Genomic DNA, 18,026 nt, shown 5'->3' with positions numbered 1-18,026 from the left:
GTTTGAAGGCGGGCGGAACTAGACAGGATGTGGAGCACGATTGGCAGGGCAGGGCGGGACGGTTGGCGAAGGAGGCCTGGGGTAGGCTGCCGGGGCTGTATGTCTGGATGCCGCGGTGCGATTGGCTGCGATGGGCGCCGGTTGCTAAGCTACGTCAGCCAGAGCCCGCTGAGTCGAAATGCCCGGGACCTGCCTGCCTCACCGAGTGACTTCGCCTTGACCGGCCCGTTGTCAAGACTCCTCTGCGGGACGCCCAGACGTGCCTCCGCGCCAAACCGAACCACCCCTTAGTGCTGCGTCGCTTTGCGGCTGGCACGGCCCCGTGGCCACTGCAGCGTGAAGAGCCGCTCAGTAAAATGATTTGCCTGCACAGCACCATCTTTTGACAGGCGGGGAAGGAGGCAAGTGGGTCTCTCCTTCGTCCACCGCCCCCCCCCCCCACACACACACCCACCCGCCTGGGGACGCCTTCCCGACCGCAGTGTCGTTCGCTAGCCCGTTTCCATTCATTGCCACGGCGTTCTCAACGGCAGTCGAGCCCTAAACCCTTGCTTGAAAGATTAAGTTGTTACTAAATAAAACCTACGGAAGGTATCTTCACTGTTCGATAATGTCCTGCTGGGTAAAACAGTATTTGTATCAATGGATGAATAAGCCAGCTAGCTGGGGTTCCTTTAATTTTCTGTCAAATGAACGTCACAAAATTACAGGATCTTACTTTTCTGTGCCACCTGCAACCTATAGTGAAATATTTGCATTTGAACCTAATGAAGAAGAGATTCAATCATGGAGACTGTTAGGCAAATTAGGGGAATTTAGTTTTATACATTCTCAGGTCCATTTCGAGGTGTACTCCCTCCCCCCATAGAACAGATGGGTACGAGCTCTAAAACTAACACATGCCAAAAAATCTGATTCTCTGTAATTATCAAAGCTTGCTTGATAGGGTTACCATATTTTAACTTTCTAAAAAGAGAGGGCGTGTATCTGTATCATTATCTGTTAACTGGATTAATGTGTTTGGATTAATGTGTTATCAAGCCGTTTGAAAGTAGGGATAACACAAACTATATTCGACCAGGATAAAGCGAGCTACAAATCCAAGCTTGATGGGAGGAAGAGTGTTTTCATCAGCAGGAAGTACTATGTCACAGAAAGGGGAGGTAGTTCAGGCTTGATCCAGCCCTTTTGCTGGGATGAAGAGGGTTTTTCTATCAGTGCTGTTGATTGAAAAATACAACCAATGCAAGCTGAGTTTACAAAGAATGTGCAGACTTATTATGTTTGTTTAAAAAAAATCTCCATTCTTCCTTATGTAAATCAAGGCTTAGACAAATAAACTGCCTGGCTCACGGTCTCCAGCATTCTAGGTAAGGATACAATAATGTGCAATAATATGGAAATTTCACTGATGATATGAAGTGGCTGTTTGAATTATTTTATTTGGTTATTTTATACAACAAACTTCAGAAAATGAATGCTGATTATTAGAATGAGTGAGGAGATACTGTCTAGGCAGAGAAACAGCATCAGAAGAATTATTTCTTAACCAAGAGGGTTAAAACAGCATATTGTGACCTTTTTGGAATTTTTATTTTATTTTTAGTTTGAGGCAATATTCTTTACAAAAGGTATTTTGAGACTCTGAATGGGGGTAAAGCCCCATACAATTGCAGTGGAATTTTATATCCAACTTTGCTGCATTGTCCAGCATATTCATACATGATGCATCATGATACTAACTCTAATGTAATATATTAAAGAGATGAACTTATATTATCCTTATTTATAATTTACAGCCAACTATATGCCATTAAGTAAACACAAATGTACAGAAACCCAGAATTTTAAAATAACAAATTGCACTTGTTTGCATTTTCAAGGTACAGTACTTTTAAAATATTAACTAGTTATCTTCACAACAATCTTGATAAGTATCATAACACCTGTTTTGAAAATAGAGAATCTGCACATGTATCAGTTGATGGGAGACCATTTTGAGATACTGTACCTCTGGGCTGATAAGTTCTGAGAAGCTGTAGGTCTTATAGATTTCATTAGGCATTACACTTCCAAAAGTTAAGCACAATGTTGTCTCAAGTTGATCACCCGCAATCTGAGGCAGCCAAAATCAGTGGTTTTGTTTTGAAAATTATGTGATTTCCTCTGAGGCCACACAAAACCAGAACCTAAGCATGGAGGTCCTGACTGCCTATCATATGTTCAGATTATTAGAGTGTGCTGTAAATATACAGACTTTCCAATCTGCATTTCTATTAAAGTTTATATAACCTAAAATAAGTTATTTTGAAAAATTGTTCTTGTTAAGCTTTGAGGCTAGGAGAAGCAATGGGCTTAAATTACACCATGGGAAGAACAGGTTGGATATTAGGAAAAACTTCCTATCAACATAGATAAGCAAAAATTGCCTAGGGATATTGTGGACTAACAGGGATAATAAGTTTTTAAGAACATGTTAGACAAACGCCTGTCAGAAATGGTCTAGTTATTATGCAATCCTACCTTGAAAGCAAGAGACTAGACTAGATTACTATTGAGGTTTCTTCCAGTCCTGTGATTCTATGCTTATCTTTCATCCAAAATGTATGAAATGCTCATTCTGATTGGCAAGCATGGAAAATGCCATCTCTGCAGTTCATAGATATCTCATAAAGTGCTCACCCTTATTGTGCTATGCACAATTCAAACAGAGAGCAGAACTTAAGAACAAACCCAAATAACTTAATATTTAAAAATAGATCAAGAGGGGAAGTATTTCCTTTTCTATAAAATGAGTGTGCCATAAAATAGAGAGATTAAGGCCCCAGTCCTGCAATGACCTACAGACAGGGAGACCCCAGATCTTTCACTGGCACAAATGATTTGTCCACTGTCATGTGGGAAATCTGTGACAGAAGTATGAAGTGAACCTGGATCCCCTGGACCACAATCTAGTGTCTTAAGTACAAGATGATCCTTCTTCTCTGCCCTTCTGCTTTTGCTACCATCCTGTCTATTCCCTTGCCCTGAAACTTATTGACATATCCCACCCCACCTAACCTGCCTTCAGATGAAATAGAAAAAATCGTAAAACCAACTGATCACCATGTATGCTTCCCCTTAAACCCCTAAATCAGCCAATAAACATGGGAGAAAGAGAAAATGAAAAGTATGTGCTGGAAAAACAGAAAAATCATCACCTGGACCAGCTGTGATTATTGTAGCCTACAATGTACTCTAATGTGATCTTGTGGATAGGGAACATTGGACTGAGATTGAGGCTACCTGAGTTCTGTTCACAGCTCTGCATGTCTGATCTGATGTTTGATTTTGGGCAGGTCATTTCATCTTTCTGTACCTCTGTTTTTCTTTCCACACTTTTAACTATCTTGTTTATTTAGATAGGAAGCTTGCCAAGGCTATCCGGCACAATGGGGCCTGGTGTTGTTTGAGACCTGTAAGAGTTACCGTAACACAAATAAATAATACAGCTTGAATCTCTCTAAACTGGGACTCTTTGATCCAACAGGACCATGGATGTTCCTGGATCAGAGAGTCCCATCAGCTGGGAGTCCAGCTGGGCAGGCAGCAGGGGTACTGGTGTCCAGCAGCCCTGCTGGTCTGGTTGCAGTGGAGGAGGGCTAGCAGTAGTGAGGCCAGGTGGGAGTGGCAGTCCTGCTGGGACCAGGAGCCTTACTGGGCTGGCAGCAGTGGTGCTGGCAGCCCTGACAGGGCTGGGAGCCCAGCAGTGACCTCCCCTTGGTATGGCAAACTCCCTCATTCGAGGCCAGTCAGGTCCCGAGGATGCTAGATCAGAGAGGTCTAACTTGTATTGCAAGGAGCAGTTAAAAATGCTTGAAGTAAAACTTTTTTCTTTTTAACACACTGGTTTAGGAATGCATTTTTTAGGATCAAGAAAACCAACGGAAACTCTTTAGCTGAACAGATTCATAGTAGCAAAGACTGTATACAGGAACAGATTCATAGTAGCAAAGACTGTATACATTCATCAGTTGTCAAGATGAATATACATACACAGGCATGATTGTTACAGGATCTTGGTTGGGCAGAGGGCAAATGCCTGATCAAAAATTACATAATTCCTTTCACTTCCAACAGATCTATTGCCACGCAGAATTGATTTCACCTAATCAGCACCATTCTTTAAAATAAATCAAAATAAACTGAAACAATGAGGCAATAATGAGGTAGGTGCATTTTTCAAACAAAGTCTGACTTTACTAAATTGTTTCATGCTAATATTTTCTAAACTGGTCGGTATATTGTGTAATTAATTAAGTGGTTGCATATATTGTATCTAGAATAAAGTTTACAGGTATTTTATTTCCAATCATTTTTCTAGGGGTTTAAAAAAGAAGGATCATGATATGTCATCAATTTGGCATTGTGACAAACTGATTATGTGACTAAGTTGTGTGCTTGCTTTTCTGTGTATGCATAAAATGAATGGAAGAACCTTGAAATACAGGATTTTCTTTTTAAATTGAATTATATATTAAAATAACCACCAATAATGCACTATATTGTAGAATATAGAGATGTAAAAGAGCTAACTGGGCATCTCAAACATCTCCCTTCCACTTGCTCATTCCTTGTCACATTTTCTTGTGTTTTATCAAACTATGTTAATTGACTCATCCCACACTTTGCCTTTGAATGTTCTTGTTATCAAGTCAAAAGTTGGTTCATAGATCCCCATGATGATGTGATTCCTATCTAGGCTTTATTTGCTTTCTTGTAGCATACCCAAGAATGTACTCAGTGTGCCTGTAATAATGGAATTCACTGTCATAGTTGTCCTTGCCGACTTCAGCCCAATGCCTGCCATAGGAAGGAGAAGCTCTGCAAAAGTTACAGACTAGTAATAAGAGGAAATTAACCCAGCCACATACTCTCGCTCTTTCCCTTCACAATGCAAACATGGCTTAGTCTTTCCCATCTTAAATAAACAAATAAGCCCACAACTCACTGGTTGACACCACTTTTTTCTCCAGATCTTACCCCCATCTCCCTAAGATCACTGATATAGTATTTGCTGTAGCTATCTGGAACTCTTTTCCAGTGAAATCCTAAACCTTCTCCAATTAAGCTTCCACTTCTTGCACACAATGGAAACCACTCTTACTGAAGTCTTTAATGGCTTCCTCTCAGAACTAGTACTGCATCCTCATTCTCCTTGACCTCTGAGATGGTTTCAACACGTATTGCTTTCCCTCAAATCTGTCCTCTCTTGGCTTCCATATTTGTGTCCTCTCCTCTTCCTTTCCTCTCTCTATTGCACCTCCTACCTCTCTGATTGCTCCATCAGCATGTACTTCAGAGGATCCTCATCTTCTCTCCCCTTCCATGTTTCTGTGGGGATTTGCACAGGTCTTTGGTCTCTCTTCTCATCTTCCTTCATGATTTATCTCTCTGTAATCTCACCTGAAAACACAAATGCAGCTACTTTCTGACATCTTTGTTGATGTCCAGCCAGCAGCCCAAATTCAACATGGCTAAAAAAGAGAGCTCTTACTTTTCTCACCAAAACCCCTCTCTGCTACCTTCTTTCTTTTTCACTTGGAACACTACCACCATCCTACCTTCACTTGGACCCATAATCTGATTATCATCTTCAGATCAGACTTCTTTCTAGGTCCTCCAATCCAGGCTATGTCTAATCTTGCAAATTCTTTCTACATAAAATCTCTAATACAGGCAGTCCCCGGGTTACGTACAAGATAGGGACTATAGGTTTGTTCTTAAGTTGAATTTGTATGTAAGTCGGGACTGGCTCCAGATTCAGCTGCTGCCACTGAAACTGACCAGGGGCTGACTACAGGAAGTCGGAGGCAGAGTTGCTCTGCCCCCAGCTTCCTGGAATCAGCCTGATCAGTTTCAACAGCTGCTGAATCTGGAGCCTGGGACAGAACAGCTGGGACCAACCCGGCAGCACCCCAGCTGCTCTACCCGAGGTGTCCCGCAACAAAAGCCTGGTCTGCTGGGGAGGGTTCCGCTGCCTGGGCGGCTTTGCTCCTGGGCAAACGAGCAAAGCTCCCGGGCAAACAAGCGGCTTTGCTGGACCCCCCCAGCAGACCAGGGAGACCGGGAGAAGCTTTTCTCGCCCCGGAGGACACGGGCGGCGGGTCGCCGCCCGTGAGCTCCGGGGCGAGAAAAGCCCCGTTCGTAAGTGCGGATCCGACGTAAGTGCGGATCCGACATAAGTCGGGGACTGCCTGTACATGGCCTTTCCTATCCATCTACACAGTTAAAACTTTCATCCAGCCTCTCATCTCACAAAATGATTACTGCAACTTCCTTTTGTCTGGCCTTAACAAATGCAGTCTTGTCTGCTCATAGCCTTTCAGAATGAGGCTACAAATACTATTTTCTGAGTCCATCGCTTGGCCCAGCAGTTCCCAACTGCCGGGCCACAGTGGCTCTGAGGGCTGGGGTACATCACCCAGAGCCTACCCTCCCTGCAGCTGTTGGGAGAGGCATGTCCTGCCCCAACTTTCAGCCAACCAGAGCCCAGCAGGGGCAGATGTCTCCTCTTGGATACAAAAGAGCAGTATTTTGCATAGCAGGAAGGCCACATGAAGCCCTGCATGGCAGCCTTAGAGCAGCTGCTACCCAGACAGCAGCACTCAGCTGGCAACTGGGAGGCAGCGCACAGCTAGGTGAGGGGTGCGGAGCTAGTGCTGGGGGACTCTGCAGGTGGGGGAACTATTAGAGGAGGGGGGCTAGCACTAGAGAACTATGGGGATGAGGTTAATATTGGGGCGTGGGGGCTGGCACGGGGGGGCTCAGAGCAGTTAGATGCAGTGGGGCTCCGGAAACAGGAGGCTGACACTGGGGAGTCTGGTGGGGGCTATCAGGAGCTGGCACTGAGGAATATGGGATGACGGGCTGTCACTGGGGGCCCCTGAGGGCATGAGGCTGGCACTGGGGGATTGGGTGCAGGGCACTCTAGGATTAGTGGCTGCTACAGGGGCTAGTGGAGGGGTGGGGACTTCTGGGGGGGGCTCAGGTATACCCCTTCCTCAGCCCCCAGAGTTCCCCTGCAAACAGCCAGCTTTGGCTACAGCAGCAGCCCACCATGTAGCAACTGTCAGAGCTAAAGCTGGATGTTTACAGCGGCTCTAGGAGCCAGGACTTTTGGCATTATATGCATAACAAATATGCAGATAAAATGTGGCTGGTCTGCCTAAAATTTGTAAATGGGTTTGTTGGTCCTCAGTATAAAAAAAGGTTGGGAACCACTAGCTTGGACCTTGTCACTATTTGCATCCCCATTAGGTTTCCCCTCATTTCTCTTGCACTAAATATTCATTACTTGTTTTCACTTCTGAGGTCCATTACAACATATCTCCACATTCTCTATCATCTCATCTGGTACTGAGAAGTTAACCCTTGCCTCCAATCAGCCTATGATGCAAGCTTCTATCACCCACTTGTTAAATTTCAAAATAAGCATCTTTGTGCTTTCTCCCATGCTAATCCTCATACTTGGGAGGAACTGTCTCCCGTTAGGGTACTCCCCACCATGCCTCAGTGACCCACTGCCTACATCTAGACTGGCATGATTTTCCGCAAATGCTTTTAACGGAAAAGTTTTCCCGTTAAAAGTATTTGCGGAAAAGAGCGTCTAGATTGGCACGGACACTTTTCCACAAAAGCACTTTTTGTGGAAAAGCGTCCGTGCCAATCTAGACGCAGTTTTGCGCAAGAAAGCCTGATCGCCATTTTCGTGATCGGGGCTTTTTTGCGCAAAACAATACTGCATTGTCTACACTGGCCCTCTTGCGCAAAAGCATTTGCGCAACAGGGCTTTTGCCCGAATGGGAGCAACATAGTATTTCCGCAAGAACACTGACAATCTTACATGAGATCATCAGTGTTCTTGCGGAAATTCAAGCGGCCAGTGTAGACAGCTGGCAAGTTTTTCCACAAAAGCAGCTGCTTTTGTGGAAAAACTTGCCAGTCTAGACACAGCCACTGCCTGTCTTCATCTAGCCCATCTCAGGGCAAGCTGCAGTCTGTACAGGCCACTCATCACCAGCACAGGGTGTATATCTGCTTCCCCGGGCTGTGTTGCTGCCAGCCTCCAAGCCCCAGGCCCTACAGCCAGGGAGCACCTTGGCCAGCACTCCTCTAGCCCTGCCTGGCCACCCCAATACCATTCTCCCTCCTGGGAGCATCCTGCTTCTTCCACTACCAGCTCTTCACAGCTCAACCCCTCCCCTAGGGGGCTGTTCTTCTTTATATAGCCCCCAGCTGGGCTCTCATTAGCCCTAACAGCCTCAGCTGGATCTTTGCTTTCAGCCCCTGCTCTGGGCTTCAGTTCTGCCCTTAAAAGGCCAGTGCAGGGCAGGCACTCTGTCACACCTTCACAAACACACTTTATTGTTTCTCCTTCAAAACTCTCCGGTGTCATGATACCTATAAATAACTTGACAATGGTTTGGCTGGCATGCTGATACTACTGTCTATCATGCCAATACTAACTCATTATTTCCTTGTACTCCCTAATCTGTCTCTCAGCTGTCTCTTATTTTATATTTAGATTGTAAGGTCTTTGAGGCAGGGACTGTTTTTTTGTTCTCTGTTTGTACAGAGCCCATCACAATAGATTGCTGAACCATGGTTAGGGCTCTTAGATGTTATGATAATAACAATAATAATAATAAACCAAACTTCTTGCTGCCTCCTGTCCTGCATGGCAGAATCTCTAAAGATTGATTTTCCCTGCCATTCTGCTATAAAAATGGACAACTGTTTAATGATTTAGTAAGCAGAGTCAGGAAACAGTACAGTGGATGGGGAGAAAGAAGTGGACAAACTGAGCACTGAGATCTCTGAAGAAATGTCAAGCCTTGAAGAGGCATAGAGACCTCCGACTCCTTTATCCCAGGGCTACGTCTAAACTGGCATGATTTTCCGCAAATGCTTTTAACGGAAAAATTTTCCATTAAAAGCGTTTGCGGAAAAGAGCGTCTAGATTGGCACGGACGCTTTTCCGCAAAAAGTACTTTTGCAGAAATGCGTCCGTGCCAATCTAGACGCACTTTTCCGCAAAAAAGCCCCAATCGCCATTTTCACGATCGGGGCTTTTTTGTTGAAAACAAATCTGAGCTGTCTACACTGGCCCTTTTGCGCAAAAGGACTTTTGCCCGAACGGGAGCAGCATAGTATTTCTGCAAGAAGCACTGATTTCTTACATGAGATCGTCAGTGTTCTTGCGGAAATTCAAGTGACCAGTGTAGACAGCTGGCAAGCAGCTGCTTTTGCGGAAAAACTTGCCAGTCTAGACACAGCCCTTAGTGTTAATTTCTTCCAGTAAATTTGGGACAGGTTAGTACAGTTTGCTTATAACTATGCTGTACCCACTGAAATCATAAACAAAGGACTCTGGAATGGTTAATCCAGGATTTTTCATTAGAATTAAAATTCACTTATACAATTATTTAGGTTTATAGACTCTTTGGGTCAGAGACTGTCATTTACTAAGCTTGTAAAGTTCCAGCAAAATGAGCCCCAAACTTGTTTGGCCTCTGCAATCTATCTTAATATAAATGTTTAGTGATGCAAGGAGGAGGTGGTGAGAATGGGCAGGAGGTGACATTTGAGTGAGGTTTTAAGTGGGAAGGAGGAGGAGCAGATGTTCCTTGATTCTACTCTCACTATTCTTAGCATAAGCCCCACCTGGTAGAGTTAACATGCATGAGCTATGGAGTAGACTTTGTATGGGATTCATGATACATCTTGAATAGTAATAGAGATGATACATCTTGGTTTTGCTACCACACATGCATCTACTGCCTCAGGCAGCTATATTGCTTCACCTTGGGTAACAGCCCTATATTTTTCATTTAGGTCATCATTGTGTAGCACACTTTTCTGGAAAAAATGCCCCTTTGATCCTCTTTCAATCATCTGCTGTTTTTCAGAGGGTGATCTCTTAGGCAACAGTACTTGTAGATTAACTCTTGGTGGACCTGCCATACAAGTGTAAATTCCTGAATAGTTTTACAGACTAAGAGTTATCTCATGTTTCACAGAATGATCATACAAATAACATTTTTAATGAGCATCTCAGACTATTTGATAGTTATTTTTATACAAATAATAATAATGCTGTCTGTTGCAGGAGCATGCAGAGGCCCCGTAAAGAATTATTAATTTTTTACTCGGGCAAAACTCCAGTTGACTTTAATGGGGAGTTTTGCTTGAGTATGAACTGAATGAGGTCTATGTTACTTTTATATTGAATTGACCAATAAGTAGGTTGATGAATGTTCTCTTCCTATTTCCATGTTTGTTAACAAAGATGTCATCACATCTGTAAGCTACCAGGAAGAGTTATGGGAATCCGACTACTTCACTTTTCTTCTGTGGTGATCCTTGTCCTACTCCTTGTAGCAGGTGCTTTAATGGCTTTGCTTCCTAACATTAAAGATGACAAAATGCCCAATTTGCAAAGAGAATCAAAATCCCAGAGCCAATCTGCCTTGGATTCATTTACTCTTGTCATGCAGACATACAATAGAACTGATTTATTGCTGAAGCTCTTAAATCATTATCAAGCCATCCCCCATCTACATAAAGTGATCGTTGTGTGGAATAATGTTGGCGAGAAGATACCAGAGGAAATGTGGAATTCCCTGGGACCCCATCCCGTACCTGTTATCTTCAAAGTGCAGACAGTGAATCGCATGAGGAACAGACTCCAGATTTTCCATGAACTGGAAACAAAAGGTAATAAATGCCTCAATCTTATAGGTAGCATTGTTGCTAACAGTGTTATTTTCACTTTTCAGGACACTTCCCATTTTACCTATCACTCAAAACAACTGTATATTTTATCATTATGGGAAAAATCCCACAAACCAAGTGGATCCAGAAATCTCTGAATCTAACTGATGTTGAGCAATTCAACTTAGCAGAAAACAGTGGCAGGGAAGATGTAAGCAGGACACATGGGCTGTGTCTAGACTGGCCAGTTTTTCTGGAAAATCAGCCGCTTTTCCGGAAAAACTTGCAAACTGTCTACACCGGCCACTTGAATTTCTGCAAAAGCACTGACTTCCTACTGTAAGAAATCAGTGCTTCTTGCGGAAATACTATGCTGCTCCTGTTCGGGCAAAAGTCCTTTTGTGCAAAGCTTTTGCACAAAAGGACCAGTGAAGACAGCTCAGATTTGTTTTACGCAAAAAAGCCCCGATCACGAAAATGGCGATCGGGGCTTTTTTGCGGAAAAGCGCGTCTAGATTGGCACGGACGCTTTTCCGCAAAAAGTGCTTTTGCGGAAAAGCGTCCGTGCCAATCTAGACGCTCTTTTCCGCAAATGCTTTTAATGGAAAACTTTTCAGTTAAAAGCATTTGCGGAAAATCATGCCAGTCTAGATGTAGCCATGGAGATCCTGTAACATGGATGTTAAGTTACAGCAGCCCAGAGACTGTATTAAAAACACTGGATGGATAAGGGAATGGAGGGAGAGCACACACTGTACTCATGGAAATGTGGCTGCTATCTCGGTTGTTTTCTTCCAGGCAAAGGTGACTAGATTAGGGATGTTAAATATGGGTTAATTGAATAGTCAATTAACCTCATTAATTTTTATTGGTTAGTCAACTATTCTGTAATATCCTGGGGCGGGGCCAGCAGCCAGTATGCTCCAGCACCATTCCAAATAAGCTCCTTGCCACTATGCACTGCTAGCTCTGTATCAGAGGCAGCAGTGTGGGATGCCAGGTGGGAGCTGGCCCATGAGGGGAGCCAGTTTAAAAACCAGCTTCCCTCGTGGACCTGTTGCCTGTTGCCCCGCGTTGCTGCCTCTGATACAAAGCCATCAGTGCAGGGTGGCAGCAGCCCTTGTCCAGGGGAGGTCTGAGCTCCTGGACCCGCATGAGTCAGGACTAAGCTGGGCTGCCTGCCTGCCCGCCCAGCTCCTAATACGCTTTAAATGCAGAGCCACAGCAGGGCTAGGTCCTGGACCCATCGCAAGCCAGGACTGAGCCAGGCTGCTGGCCAGCCTGTTAAAAAATGTACTCCCAGGGTGGCGGGGGGAGTGAAATGCGTATAATCTATAGCATTAACCTATAAGTTTTTGCTTATCAGTTAATCGACTACCCTATTACATTCCTAGACTAAATAAATTAGCCTTCCAACCACCACAGACAGGGGTTGCTGCCAGACTAGCCTGCGTTCATGGTGTCCAGCTTGGGCTGCTGTGGACAGAGACTGCTTTGCGGCAGCCTCTTCAGACATCTTCATTCCCCGCAAGCAATCTCTGTCCACAGGGAGCTCGGACCCTTGTGGACAGGGGCTGCTGCCACCCTACCTCTGTATCAGAGGCAGCAGCATGGGGCTGTATGCACCAGTCTGCATGGGGAGCTAGTTTTTAAACTGGCTCCACTTGTGGACTAGTTCCTGACTGGTACCCTACACTGGGGAAGGCAGGAGGCTCCCTAGGGCTATGTCTAGACTGCAAGCCTCTTTCGAAAGAGGCTTTTTCGAAAGATACTTTTGAAAAAGCCTCTTTCGAAAAAGAGCATCTAGACTGCAAGCGGAACTTTCGAAAAAGCAAGCCGCTTTTTCGAAAGGCAGTCTGGACGCTCTCTTTTGAAAAACCCCTGTTTGCATTCAAGAACGCCTTTTTTCGAAAGAGCACTTTCGAAAAAAGGCGTTCTTCCTCGTAAAATGAGGTTTACCACCGTCGAAAGAAAGGCTACTTTTTCGGAAAAAAACCCTGAGTCTGGACACAGCCTAGGAGTGGGGCCGGAGCACACTGGCTGCTGGCCTCTCACCCGAGGACTATCAAATAGTCATCCAACCAATAAGAATTCATGTGGTTACATGACTGTTCAATTACCTGACATCTAACAACATCCCTAGAGATAGCAAGAGAAACCGAGGTGAATGAATGCCTGTGATTTCTGCAGTGTCAGGGAACTGATTTGAGCTAGATCCATTTAATCCCTGCAGTTAATTGCATCCCATGCTGCAGAGGAATCCCAGATCCCAGGTCACTGGATCTGAAGCAACGGGTTTTATCCTGCACTTAATAAGAAGGGATTTTTGTGTGTATAATATGCTAATTTTGCTTGTCTAGATTCCAGAGAAGTGGTATGGAAATATTTATGTCTTGGTGTTTCCTTGATATTAAGAAATAATTCTGTGGAATATCATGGAATCCATCCCACAAAGTGGACAGAGCTCATTGGTCAAAGCATGAAGGGGCATACAAATGTTTAGTATATCTGGCATGTAAATAACTTGTGATGCTAGCCACAAAAGTGCCATGCAAACCGGGGATGTGAATGGTTAACCCTTCATGGACCCTCTTCCCGCCTATCCCCATTTAATCAGTTTATCGATTTAAACATAAAGTTTAGCTGGTTAACTAATTAAATGGGATTTTACATCCCTAATGCAAATACCTGTTCTCACTTTCAGATAATATTGTAAAAAATAAGCAGCAGCATTCTCTCCCATAAATGTAAACAAATTTGTTTTAGCAATTGGCTGAACAAGAAGTAGGACTAAGTGGACTTATAGGCACTGAAGTTTTACGTTGTTTTGTTTGAGTGCAGTTATGTAACATAAAAACCCTTAGATTTGTAAATTACACTTTCACGATAAAGTTGTTATACTATATTATGTGTATGAGATGAACTGAAAAATACTATATCTTATCATGTTACAGTTCAAATATTTGTAATAAAATAACAATATACGCTGTATTCTGTGTTGTAACAGAAATCAGTATTTGAAAATATTTAATACATTTTAATTGGTATTCTATTGTTTAATAGTATGATTAATCAAAATTGATTTTAATCACGATTAATTTTGAGTAAATTGCACGAGTTAACTGCTATTAATTGACAGCCCTATTAAAAAGCTATTAGGACAGCAACCTGATCTTCAATTAGTAAAGTCTGTTGTATTTTTTCCCAACCCCTGCACAGCTGTTCAGCTATGCTACACAACTTTTAAAGCTACAGTGATAGTTTATGATTAATAACAGCAAAAACATCCTAAACATTATGTTTGGTTTAGGTCAATTAATCATCTGCTGCAATTTCAAAGTTAAACATTCTTTTTCACTCTAATATTAGTATGTAAGTATACTTTTTCAGCCCAGTACCTGTTGATTTAGCTGTGAAGCTAATTCTAATGTTTATAGAGTTGTCTAGCTAGCTTGTCATTGTATATAGCACAGGTATATTCTCACGGTTATCACTTAATGATTTTAATGTTTTTACATGTATTACACAATTAAAATGTCTCCCCCTCCTTTCAGCTGTTTTAATGATGGATGATGACACACTGGTTAGTGCCTATGATCTTGCATTTGCCTTCTCTGTTTGGCAGGTAATGTTTGTATATTACATCCAGCGTATTTATAAGGGAGTATATATTAATTTTACTAAATGGAAAAATTAAATCAGCTTATTGTTGGTATTCCTCGGACATGGTGATATTATCTGTCACATGGACCATCAACTAAATTCTAAAGGGCAAGAGGTGCTGAAGAACAGTATTTTAATGATAGAAAATGATATGTTTTTACCATTCCTCTGCTTAAAAAGCAAATTACCAAGTCACAGATATCAGAAAACCTAATTGGTTAAATGCAGCAGAGAAAATTTAATTTTATCAGGAATCTCTGCAGCAGAAATCACTGGTAATATTTCTCTTTACTGTGTAGAGATTATCTGTAGGCTTATTTTTTATCTCAAACACATGAATGCAAATTAACTTCAGCCAGATGCTACTTGGCAATGTATGATGTGGTATGAAGCACAGTGTTTATACAGGTCATTTTGTATTAACTTGCAACAAAATCTCCATGTGGTTCAGGCCAGCAAACCATACAGCTGATTATATTATCTGAATCTTTGATAGCAATTGATTTGCACCTCTAACTCTAATAGCCTCAGAAGGAATACTTTATATAAGAGGTTTTGTACTGCTGTATTGATTCACTTTTTGACTCTAGTGCAGAACTTTTATTTTGCTCCCTCTTGATTTTTCTTACAGCAATTTCCAGATCAAATAGTGGGATTTGTTCCTAGAAAGCATGTTTCCACTCCTTCAGGTATTTACAGTTATGGCAGCTTTGAACTGCAGACCTCTGGATTTGGAAATGGGGATCAGTATTCCATGATTCTCATAGGAGCAGCATTCTTCCACAGTGGATACCTCGAACTCTTTCAAAAGCAGCCTGATGCTGTTCGTGCTTTGATAGATGAAACTCAAAACTGTGATGATATTGTCATGAATTTTTTAGTGGCAAAGCATACTGGAAAGCCTTCAGGAGTGTTTGTGAAGCCTGTTGACATAAGGAATTTAGAAAAAGAGACTAACAGTGGCTATTCTGGAATGTGGCACCGAGCAGAGCACTTGCTCCAAAGATCTTACTGTCTAAATAAATTGGTTAATATTTATGACAGCATGCCCTTAAAATATTCTAACATTATGATTTCCCAGTTTGGTTTCCCTAATTATGCCAATCACAAGACTAAAATGTGAGCGTGTATAAGAGGTATCAAACAGTGAACTCAAGTCAGCATAAAATAAATTAAATTCTGGTGGAATTACTCCAGCTTGGCCTCCTTTACACATAATCTCTGAATTTTGCCCACAGTATTTTCCCTCAGTGTAAGTTATTTTGCAAGTTTAAAAAATAGTATATGCAGTGTTCACTTGTCATAAAATCACCTGAATCTCTTAATACTTGAAATGATGCTATTGTCAATATTATAGGGGCAGATCTTCAAAGGCATCTGCAAAAAAATGTGCAGTCACTTGGTGCACAAATATAAAGAGCATAAACTCTATTTCTTTAGAATATATTTACCTAGTCAAGTGATATTTTGGCATATTTGTGTTAAGTATATTTTGAGACTTCTATTTTTCTCAAAAATTCCTACTGAAAACTTTTAATTGCTACACTGATCTATTTCCCATGGTATTAGATTTGGTTATAAAACTCTACAAAGCTTGCATGCTAACTATTGTTCTTCAGCATGAAGTTTTCCTAATGTTCCAATCAAAGCATAAGCCTAAAAATGTCATGGAACAAAGCACAGTCTCAGTATCAAACAACTCTAGGAGCTTCACCTACAACAGCAGCCACTGCTGAGTTCTGGACCATATTACTGATATTGCCTTTTTCCTATCATAACTTTGCCCCCAGTCACTGGGGTGCTGCTCCAATTGAAAGGAACTTGGGTTAACTTAGGAAAGATAGTGAATATGCAAAACATATATAATAAGAAATATAACTTATGTTACCACATATGAAGCCAAAAGAGATACGTGCCATATTTGCTGCTTACTATGGACTTTAAAACTTACTCTTATTTCAGTGTTTTGCATAAACAGTAGAACCTCAGAGTTACAAACACTTTGGGAATGGAAGTTGTTCATAACTCTGATGTTTTCATAACTGAACAAAATGTTATGGTTGTTCTTTCAAAAGTTTACAACTTAACATAGTTTTAATATAGCTTTGAAATTTTGTTATGCAGAAGAAAAATGCTGCTTTCCCTTGTTTTTTTAGCAGTTTAACACTAAAGTATTTGTTTTTGTTTTCTCTGCTGCTGCCTAATTGTGTACTTCTAATTCCAAATGAGGTATGTGGTTGACTGGTCTGTTTGTAACTCTGAGATTTTACTGTACATTATGTCAGAGAAGTGTGCCTGAAAACCAACTCATATTTTTAAAAGAATGTTTTAAGTACAGTTCTTGGTTTAGCTTCAGATAGATTTTATGTCTGTCTAGCTATTTTACATCTGAACCTGAAGGTATATTTTGTAAGTGTACAGGTCTACTTTTTATTTTCTTTTACTGTTTGAATTGAATATACTCTATTTTTGTTTCCTTCACCTCTGTTTTCAACTGGCAAAGCTAATAAAAGTCTATGATAAAAATAAAATGTCTTGTCATCAATGGAGACTTTAGGAAATACATGGTAGGCTACATGCCTGCATTGGCAAGGACTGGACTAGGTGACTTGTTGGATCTTTTCAGTCTCCGAATTCTCTGGCTATACCTACATTAAATGAACCTGTTACCATCGGTTGTCAGCTTGGGACCACTGAAAATATTTTAAATGTTAGAATACAAGGATAAAACCATTACAAAAATATTCTCGAGACATAATCTATGGCAAGGCCCAGATTATTGGGCCTTGATGGAACCAAATCTCAATTGTAGAGTTGGAAGAAAGGAGGTCATTGAGTCCCCCCCCCCCCCCCCGTACGAGCAAAGGCCTACAAGGCACCATTGGGAGTGGAACCCAGGATCTCGTTTCCTAGGCAGGTGCTTTAGCCAGCTAAGCTATGGTGCCCTTCTCAGTACTAGAAAGGAGTTAGTATCATCTACACTAACAGCAAAAATTGTTCTTAGTAGTAGTTAAAAGAGGATCTGTGGCAGGCAAACATTGTCAGGAATAGTGATAGAAATGTAGCCGTGTTAGTCTGGTGTAGCTGAAACAAAATACAGGACTATGTACCACTTTAAAGACTAACAAGATGGTTTATTAGATGATGAGATTTCGTGGGCCAGACCCACTTCCTCAGATCAAATAGTGGAAGAAAATTGTCACAACCATATATACCAAAGGATACAATTTTAAAAAAGAACACATATGAAAAGGACAAATCAAATTTCAGAACAGAAGGGTGATGGGGGGGGGAGGTAAATGTCTGTGAGCTCATGATATTAGAGGTGATAATTGGGGAAGCTATCTTTGTAATGGGTAAGATAACTAGATCCTTTATTCAAACTCAGGTGTAAAGTGTCGAATTTTAGCATGAATAACAGTTCAGAGGATTCTCTTTCAAGTGCAGTCTTAAAAGGTTTTTGAAGCAGGATGCAGGTAATTAAGTCACTGAGACAATGTCCTTTCTGGTTGAAATGGCAAACTGTTTTTTCTTTGTGATCCTGTCTAATATCTGTTTTGTGGGCATTGATCCTTTGGCGAAGTGTCTGAGACGTTTGTCCAATGTAC

At 41.9% G+C, this 18,026-nt stretch overlaps 1 protein-coding gene across 2 annotated transcripts; it reads left to right on the top strand.

Moving 5' to 3' along the window:
* The first annotated feature begins 75 nt into the window (after positions 1 to 75).
* EXTL2 (exostosin like glycosyltransferase 2) lies at positions 76 to 16,949 on the top strand. 2 transcript variants are annotated; one of them, XM_075936617.1, is made up of 6 exons: positions 76 to 401; positions 1,326 to 1,370; positions 4,120 to 4,208; positions 10,331 to 10,758; positions 14,310 to 14,380; positions 15,050 to 16,949. In XM_075936617.1, the coding sequence occupies exons 3-6, from the start codon at positions 4,204 to 4,206 to the stop codon at positions 15,539 to 15,541; spliced, it is 996 nt and encodes a 331-aa protein (XP_075792732.1). In that variant the 5' UTR covers positions 76 to 401; positions 1,326 to 1,370; positions 4,120 to 4,203; the 3' UTR covers positions 15,542 to 16,949. The 2 variants fall into 2 exon arrangements, with proteins under 2 accessions (XP_075792732.1, XP_025038742.2); XM_025182957.2 differs by lacking the exon at positions 1,326 to 1,370.
* The last annotated feature ends 1,077 nt before the right edge of the window (positions 16,950 to 18,026 follow it).

Source organism: Pelodiscus sinensis, chromosome 9 (assembly GCF_049634645.1).
Source record: "Pelodiscus sinensis isolate JC-2024 chromosome 9, ASM4963464v1, whole genome shotgun sequence".
Lineage (NCBI taxonomy): Eukaryota > Metazoa > Chordata > Testudines > Trionychidae > Pelodiscus > Pelodiscus sinensis.
This window is presented reverse-complemented; position numbering and strand designations above follow the sequence as displayed.